Source organism: Acomys minous (genome assembly GCF_964271855.1).
Source record: "Acomys minous genome assembly, chromosome: 7".
NCBI classification, from domain to species: domain Eukaryota; kingdom Metazoa; phylum Chordata; class Mammalia; order Rodentia; family Muridae; genus Acomys; species Acomys minous.
This window is the reverse complement of record NC_140488.1, coordinates 73681359-73690982: the sequence shown is the minus strand read 5'-3', so window position 1 is coordinate 73690982 and position 9624 is coordinate 73681359. Positions and strand designations below refer to the sequence as shown.

General features: G+C 41.8%; 1 protein-coding gene and 1 long non-coding RNA gene across 2 annotated transcripts in view; one reads left to right on the top strand and one right to left on the bottom strand.

Moving 5' to 3' along the window:
• Window positions 1-416: 416 nt before the first annotated feature.
• The window catches only part of HDAC8 (histone deacetylase 8), a 219579-nt gene continuing 210371 nt past the window's right edge, over window positions 417-9624 (bottom strand). Inside the window, exon 11 of the mRNA XM_084788812.1 lies at window positions 417-994. Coding sequence (XP_084644938.1) covers window positions 972-994 — 23 coding nt within the window. The 3' untranslated portion in view covers window positions 417-971. The remainder of the gene's footprint in view (window positions 995-9624) is intronic.
• Window positions 957-9624, top strand: part of LOC311601393 — a 52278-nt gene continuing 43610 nt past the window's right edge. Inside the window, exon 1 of the long non-coding RNA XR_014780571.1 lies at window positions 957-1029. This is a non-coding gene — a long non-coding RNA (uncharacterized lncRNA). The remainder of the gene's footprint in view (window positions 1030-9624) is intronic.

Genomic DNA, 9624 nt, shown 5'->3' with positions numbered 1-9624 from the left:
TGCCAGCTTCCCGGGTGGCACCAGCCCACTGTCATGCGTCTCAATTGTCAACACCTGAGTTGGAAGTGTCCTGTCTACCCATGGGAATGAAATGCCCTTTGACACCTGACCTTTCTACCCCTGAATCCTTGGCAGAGCAAGCTCCTCCTCAGAGTGCAAGATGCCTCCTTTTCATGGATGCACAACCTATAGCCCTGCACTTTTTTTTCATGGACAGGCCCCAGCACATGACAGAGCTTGTCATCTAGGCTGGGGACACACTAGTTCCCCAGTAGGGTCCAAAATTTAGAGTGAGAATCCCAGGCTGGCCAGGGCAGAGTATGGGAGCAAGGGGGCCATTTCTGACCTTTGGTGATGGGGAAAAGTTCAGTACTGTGTGTGCTGTCAGTGGCAGTTACAGTGGGAAGGGGACGGAGTTAGGTTTTTGAAAATTTTATTAAGAATGCCGTAAGTGCACAATACTAAATCAAAAGTAGTAGACTCGATTTCATTGGCTGGTCTATTGATATCCCCCTCCCCCACAGGGTTCTACCTAAATGGCCCTGAGGTCCAAACCTGTCTGTCTACTGTCTACTGCCCCTCCCCCAGCCCCACTCTCCTGCACCTTCTGACTTGTCCCCTTTAGGAAGATAAAATTCTCCCCCTCAGTTTGCTCAAAAATAATTTTGAAAGACTAAAAACTGCGTGTGTGTGTGTGTGTGTGTGTGTGTGTGTGTGTGTGTGTATGTGTTTTAAAATAAACACTCTAAACACTGCATATCTTCCTCTTCCCCTTAGGCCTGGCTCTGGGGTGCCTCCCTCCTCACCCCAGGAGGCCAAGCTGCCACTTGGTGCCCCTTGGAAAGTTTCAGGAAGTAATTTCTTCCAAATTTCCCCTGCAGTCACAAATTCCACAAACTGCTTGCATCAACACACTGTCTTCATTACAGGCACTGCTTCCCAGCTCTGGAAACCTGATCTCTTCTTGTCAACTAGACCACATGCTTCAGATTCCCTGCAAACAGGAGAGAAAACAGAAGTCAGAGTCAGGTAACATACATGAATTACGTAGCTCAGTAGAGCCGCGAAGAAAATAAGCATATACATTTTGGGGCCAGATCTTCTGCTGAGAATGAGAATGTGGTGACCCCCCCCTTTTAAAAATGTAAGCCCTAAATGATGAGGAACAAAGGGCCTAGATACCCCTGGGGTCCTAGAAAGCATTATACAGGGCGTGGAGGTTTTGGATCACCAGCTGACTGCTGATACTAGGTGGGTAAAGGCCAAACCAGAAGACTCATGCAGCTGATCCCAGCTCTATCACCAGTCTAGAGTAATGGACAAAATAGATGATTGTTTTACACACACACACACACACACACACACACACACAGACACACACACACACACACACACACACACACACACACACTCTCTCTCTCTCTCTCTCTCTCTCTCTCTCTCTCTCTCTCTCTCTCTCTCTCTCATGCCAGGTAACACAGAGTTCATCCTTCTGGTACTTTCTGTTGTGGGTACCTATGTATCATGGAGGAAGGAGCCTTCCCTGTCTCTCAGGCTCAGAGTTCTGTTGGAAAAGCACTGCACAGGACCCGACTTTAAAAGTGATCAGCTTGATCAAAACTTATATACAATTTAAGAGTCTTTTACAACTATAGGAAACTATATTCTCAGAAAGTGATATGAATATTTCCATCGATTCTGTGGTATCTAGATGATTAAATAATAGAATATGTATTTTTATCACTTACAAACAAATCATATAAATTAGGCTTTGGTGCTCTAAATCATCATAGAATATGTCCTGATTTGTCATTGCTTTTCTTGAGTAACCCATTCATCTTTTGTAAACATTGTCATCTGCCCATCACTTATCTATCATTTCTCTCTCTGGTTGCAGTATTGTACTGGTGAAATATAGAACACTATGAAATTCTACCCAGTCCTTTAAATGTTTCACTTGCATAATTTGGGTAGAAAAGATTCAGAGCTTATAATTAAAATAATGTTCTGAATATTCTATGATTTTAAAAAGTTGAATAAATGATAGGACTTTCAAATATGACAGTGGTAATTTGCTATAAATATCAAATTATAAAACTTCATTTTTATGGCATATTGCTTTTATTAAATAGGTTATATATCTAATTTAAACCTCTATCTGAATTTTGACATTTATAGTTATGTCCACATTTTGTTATTTCTTTTTTTAAAAAACATATACATTTATTTTATTACACATGAATAAAACAAGCTACATACAGCAGGGAGAACCATGAGACAATCATGAGTTCCATAAATGTTATATTCATAGTGATTTGGCTATTTGTATTTGTCAAGTTTGAAGTAAATATTTTTCCTATCTTGTTGGGTCTAAATTTCTGAATGAAATTCAATATCTTATCTCATCTCTCTTAACTTAAATCCTTTATCTTGATCTAAAAAGATCTTATCCCCTAACCAACTAAACTTGATTGTAAAACTAAAACTATCTGGTCTTCAACCCCCTTCAGAGACTTGAGAAGGAATAAAACTTAAATTCCTGAGTGAACTGGTAGTGCAGGTTAACAGCTTCCAAAATGAAAACATTGGCTGAGACAGTTTACTGCCTGAACAGTCACCCAACACTCTCTATAACTGCATGTTTGTGAAATACCTAAAAAATAATTCTTACTTGATTCAAGTAATTGTAAACCCCTTTTGCAGTATAGCAAAACTGCTAGGAGCTCTGTGAACCTCCATATGTCAAGCACTTGATTTACACCAAGGGGGAAAACAAGATGAAACAAATTAGTGAACAAGGAAACACATTCATTCTAGGTTTAGTCCAAGGAAAAAGCCCAGGTGTACACCATGATAAGAAAGACCATATGAATATAAAAACTAAGAATAAATGGTTAACTATACGAGACAAGACAGACACCTGTTTCTTGGAAAAATCTTGACATTAAAAACTCTTGCTTTGAACACATAGTGTACACTTGAAATAAGATAAATATAAAACTTCTGCTTTGAACTCATAATGAGCATGTAGATAAAACCATTGCTTTAAAGTTATAATAAACAAAAGTATCTAGTTACATAGTTCTAATAAAAGAACTTAGAATCAATAGCCCCACTGTAATATCTCTCTCTCTCTCTCTCTCTCTCTCTCTCTCTCTCTCTCTCTCTCTCTCTCTCTCTCGTTTTTTGAGACAGGGTTTCTCTCTGTGTAATAGCCCTGGCTGTCCTAGACTTGCTTTGTAGACCAGGCTGGTCTCGAACTCACAGCAATCCACTTGCCTCTGCCAAGTGCTGGAATTAAAGGCATGTACCACCATGCCTGGCTTGCAAACTCTCTTTTAATATAACTATTGCATCTATTTTTGAATGAGGTAATTTTTTTCTGTACATAGAGAACCTTTGTATTAGATAGTATAAAAACCCAAGACAGAATTAAACACTGTTGGAGCCATCTGCTTCACCTGTCCCCCCCAAAAAAAGTAATCAGCTTGTCCCTTTGGTCTCTCCCTGCTCGGTGTTCTCTTTGCTCCATTCCCTTGAGTAGAATCAGCAGTGACCAGGCTCCACTGCCTGCTTGTCCTCTAAAGCAGGAAGAATACTGCTTGACTTAAGCACCCACATCCAGCACAGGGCGTCACACCAGCAGGTATATATACAGGAGATGGAGGATGATGGAGGAGAGGAGAAGGAAATGAGAAAAGGGCAGCTGCTAGTCTACTTTAAATTAAAAGAAAATCTTCCTTAAGTTTTTGGTGCTGGAAATCAAATCCTGATCCTTGTGTATGCCAGGAAAGTGTTCTGCATAGGAGTCCTACTTCTGAAATTTTAAAATTAATCTATAGTAAAATTGACTTTATGCACAGACCTGATTCTGAACACACACACACACACACACACACACACACACACATACACACACCCCACATCTACATTCATGACACAGAAGACTTTCCTAACTGCCCCCCCAACCCCTCAGTGCCATTCTTTTGCAGTCACATCCTCCTGCCCAGCTGGCAGCTACTGCTCTGTTCTGTCACTGTAGTGTTGTCTTTTCAAGAATGCCATAAAAATGGAATCAAACAGTGCAGAGCCATAGGAAGTTGCAAATAACAGCAACAACAATACCCAGTTTGGAGTGGGCCCATGTGGCCTTCACCAGGTTTGTCCAATTAGCATTTTACCTGGTTGTTGTTCATATCAAAACTAGGAAGTCGGCATTGACAGAATTCACCGACACCATTCATATTTCCTGGGTCTGATATGTACTTGTGTGTTAATAAATATACAGGTCTATACAATTTTATCACAAGTGTAGACTCAAATAATGTTTATTCCAATCATGATTCGGAACTATTGCATCACAATGTAGCTCCCTTCTCTTGCTATGCCTTTAAATTCCAATCACTCCCAGCCCTCCCCCTTCTCTAAGCTCTCACAGCCTTTGATATTTTCCATCTCTAAACCAGCTCCATGCCCAGAATGTTCTATCAATGGACTATTATAGTACATAAACTTTGTGACTGACAGTTTCACTCAGGGCAGAGAGGAGGTGGTAAGAGTGAAAACGATCAGTGTATATGCTAGAAATGTATGAAAATGCCAGTGAAACACATTATTTTATATAATTAATATACATTAATAAATGTAAAAAAGAACCCATCCAAGGTGCTGTGTGTACAAAATACCCATGCATGTGGCATGGTCTGTTTAACCACCACCCAGTGAAGGATACCTGAGCTTTGGGCTATTATGAATAAAGCTTCTGTGAATATCCACATACAGGGTTTTGTGTGAACATAGTGTACATTCAGTTTTATAAGAAACGGCCCAAGTGTTTTCCAGAGTCTGTGTGCCATTCACATGCTTAGCAGGGATCTGGTAGGAAGCTGGTTTCTCCAAATGCTTGCCAGTGCTTAGAGTTGTTTGTTCTGCCTGTTTCTGGTGGGTATAGAGTGATACCTCACTGCGGCCTCACTTTGATTGCTCCTAATAGCTAATGACATTAAAACATCTTTTATGTGCTACATTTGCTCTCTGTATATCCTTTTTTATGTTTTATGCCCATTTTTCAATTTGTGTGTTTTTTTCTACTGTTGAGTTTGGAGAGCTCTTTGTATGTTTTAGATACAAATCTGTTGTTGGGTATATGATTTGCAAATATTTTATCTCAGTAGATTTGTTATCTCTTAATTCTACTAACAAGTTTTTTTGCAAAGGAAATGTTAATTTTGATGAGGCCAAATTTAGCAGTTTTTTTCCCCCTTACATTTTGGTGTTTGAAACAAACTCCAAATGCTTGGACCATGCCCAATTCTTGGTTCATGCCCCTTTATGTCTTCTGGGTTGCCAAACCTAACTTCAAGATGTCACTGAGCTCTGTCTCCTTTCTCTTGCACTGCCTTAACCTTCATCACATCTATTTATTCTGGTCACTGCCTCACTTCTTTACTGAGGCGCTTGCTTATAGAGTTGCTTCTTGGTCACTGCCAAGAAACATCAGTATTCCCCGAATATCTGGAAGTAAAGCCTAAAGCATTATCCTAGATGAGAGTCCATACATGGACCCCGCCCATGGGACCCCTGCTGAGGACAGCCAGCAGGCTGATGTCCTGAGGCAAGGATCAAGCATAGCCAGTGCTTGGGGAAGAAATGAATACATGAGAGGGTAACACTCCATGTCGCTGTGCCTTAGCAACACATGACCATAGAAAAGAAAGGTGGGTGCTGTCTTCTGCTCTGCCTGACTTCCTCTGTGCTTACATTTGGAGGCAATTAAGTGAAACAAGGAGAATAACTTCCACCAAAACTTGATGATGAGCAATGTTGAATTTTGGTAACAATAAACATGTAAGCTTAAATAATGCCCATTGTTTCTCTCCTGATGTCCAGCTTTCCTAGCAGTGGGTGGTAGCCTGAGAAAATTCTAAAGGCCAACACAGTCTGAGGCCTGAGAGACAGCATAAGAGAAAGGAGACATCTTGTGGTTAGGCGCCAGATCAGAGGGGGCAAGCCTAGCTGCCAGGAGAGCCAGAGAATCTACAGCATGTGAGCAAACTCCAACTGGGCAAGGCATAGAGCTCCTCCGACTCTTTATATCAGTTTCCCACCTTGAATTGTGACCAGTATAACAAATAGTTTCCTGCTGGGTGTGGTGGTGCCTGCCTTTCATCCCAATGCTTGGGGTCTGAGGCAGGCAGGCGGATTTCTCCATTCAAGGCCAGCTTGGTCTAGAGTTGCAGGACAGTCAGCGATACATTGTTAGACCCCATCTCAAAGTTCTAGAAAAACAATGTGAGTGGAAACCCATGCTTGGCCTACAGTTAAGACCTATGGACAGGAGGGATAGGGTTTGTGGAAAACAAGGTGTACGTACTTGCCAAGTGGACAGAGCCATTCACCACTAGGCATGGCATATTGGCCCGGTGTTTCTCTATCTTTTTTTTCATTTCCCAAGTGAAGTTGGAAGTATACATTTTAATGCAAAGTTTCCACAGTGTTAAATGTGGCAGACTGAAAAGTTTAAAGCATATGAATAGTCACATCACTTTTGGAACCAAATTGTAGCTTGTGGTCTTCTCTGCTTATAATTTCTAGCTTACACTCAGGACGCTCCATTTTCTTCCCAATATTCTGGTTTGGGAATGAATTATACCAAGACTTCACTTCTGATATACAAGAAGACCTTCTGAGCCAGGGCACCAGAGGCCTGAGTTCTTTTGAGTTATTGGTTGACTCTCTTTTGGTTCTCTGAGACAAAGTCTTGCTAGCGTAGCCCAGATTGGCCTCAAATCGATGATCCTCCTCCCTCAGCCTCCTGAGTCCTGGGTTTACAGGATATACTGCCAACTGACAGAATCATTTGCTTATCCAGTTTTTAATTAGCATTTATGTAGTGGCTCCCTTGTGCTATGCGCTTTTACTGGGTGGGTGCGGGTGAGCATTTCCTTAGTCTTTCTTTTTTCAATGAATAGACTTAGATCAGTTTCAGGTTTGCAGAAAGACTGAGCAGGAAGCACCCAGCTAATGCATGATGTTAATAGGAGGAAATAAGTGCTTTTTGTACTTCGTGATAACACAGTTGATCCACTCACCTACTGAAAGTCATCTTGAAGTCATCTTGTTTACTTCCATGTTTGGGCGATTATGAAGAAAGCTGCTATAAATAAAGGTGCTAGAAACATCTATGCACAGGCTTTTGTATGGCCGTGAGTTTTAACTTATTTGGGTACATACTCAAGGAAAGCAACTGCTGGATCATATAATAGGATCATATAATAAGACTGTAGTTTTGGCACAAATTGGCAAACTGTCCTCCAAAGTGGCTGCACTGTTTTACATTCCCACCAACCAAGACTGACAGTTCCTATTACTCCATGTCCCCGCTGGTACTTAGTGTCGGCAGCATCTGTTCTGATAGGTGTGTAGTGCTATCCTGTTGCTTTAATTTGCAGTTCCTTTGTGGCGCACAATGTTGAACATCTATCCATACAATTTTTTTTGCCATCTTTATATTTTTCATGAGCTTCTTTTCACATCTTTTGCAACTTCCAAGCTGGATTCTTTATTTTCTTATTGTTCATAGTACGTAGATATTTCTCCAGTCAGAGACGTGTCTTCTATAATTATTTAGTCTTTTTAATATAGGCAAGTATTGTCCAAGAGCTTTCTGGGAATGGGTTTCACCTGTGACACCCAATGAGGGAAATGGTAGTCAGTAGTGAGCACTTAGAGTATAAAAAAAAACCAGACCATTAGTGTTTTTGTCCTTCTGTCGTAGCACTGAGTAGGGGTCTTATTTCTTTCCCTGTTTACAGTCTTCCTCTTCAATCCATTAGCAAGTCCTGTGGATTCCAAAACAGATGACAAATCCATGCACTTCCTCCCCCACCCCTACCATCACATCTCTGAATCACCACCACCCTTTGCATGGAGAGCCCTCATAACATTGAAGCTGGCTCCCCGACGCTTTCCCTGTCCCTTACATTCAACTGTATATCAGCCAGGGTATGTTGTTAGCGCTCAGGTCATACTTTACCCCTCCTACCATCAAAGCCCACTGGCCTTCAGTCATACTTAGAATCAAGCCCTTGGATTCTGGTCCCTCACTGTTTCCTCAGTTCGGGTGGTTTGAACATGAGTCATTCCCCTTTCAAGGTGTCCCCTTCTGATAAACTTTCCATTCATTCTTCCCTGGATGACTCTGTCCTTGGATAGTCTAACTTTTGCCCCATCTCATCACTTCTCTCACCTTGAGTCTACAGGCTTCATCCCAAAAGTACCTTCTGAGAGGCCTCAGGAACATCCAAGTTAAATAGCCACCCCAGCCACCTTTCTGCCATGTGGTCCTGTTTTATTTTCATTGAGGTGCTCAGCACACTAGAAGCATCTGTGCCTCTTTACTTCCTGCCAGCCTGTCTCTTCTCATAGGCTCTGGGATCTGTGTCTGTCATCCTCACTGCTCTGTTGTCAGCATCCTCTACAGAGCCTGGCACACAGCAGGGGCTCAAGACCCAGTCACTGAAGGAACTACTGCCTGTGAGCCACAGGGCAGCTGACTGAGTACTTACTTGCTCAGCCCAGCAGCTGAAACTTGGAGAATCAGTGCTCTGGGCTGGGTGGCAAATAAGATTTTAGCCCTTTCTTTTTAATTAATACGTATGAATTGTACAAGAGAATGGGTTTCATTGTGATACTTTTTTTCCCCAAGACAAGGTCTTTTGCTATGTAATTCTGGAACTGACGATGTAGACCAGGGTGGCCTTGAACTCAGAGAGATCCTGTTTCTGCCTCCCAGTGCTGGCACTAAAGGTATGCACCACTACTCCCAGCTTCATTGTGACACTTTCATATATGAATTATAATATCCTTTTATTATATTCACTCTCACTACCCTTTTCTGTTCCCACCCCCAACAAATGGATTCTGAAGACAGTGTCATAGCAGGGCTGGAGGAATGTCAAAATGACCCTAGAAGCCTCGGAGACTGAATGGCTCCTCAAAGGAACCAAAAAGTGAATTTAGGATTGTTTCTCAAACTGCTGTTATATGAAAATGTTTAGAAATGTTGTCATAGCCACTTAACATCTCTTATTTTGAGGCAGGGTCTCGCTGTGTGATGTCAGCCTCAAACTCGTGCTCCTCCCAAATGCTGGGATTGCCTGCAGGCACCGCCACATCCAGCTCCCCACTTACCCTCCTTACTAGTAGTCATCTAGTAGTTTTCTGTATCTCCATTCACTTTTAAAACTTTAAAAGCTATTTTGGTGTTATCTGTTCTAAGGGGCAACAAAAGTAAGACAATAAAAACAGACTTGTTGTACTTATTACATCTTGGACATACATTGAAAGGCCATTACAATAAAAAATACCTTGGCACTCATCTCTCCTATAGAGGAGCACAAGGCACATGTGAGAAATAATCATAGGGATAGTTCCAGGCTGTTCTGTAGCTATCAGGACCCTCCTAGCCTTACCCCCATGGTTCCCTCAGGCCATTGTGGTCTACTGCTCTGGGCATCCAGTGCACATACCTTTACTTGACCAAAAGTGGCCTCTGTGCTCAGTTCCAGGGACACAGAGAAGAGCAAGGCACACTTCTTGCCTTATAGAAGCTCTTAGTGCAGT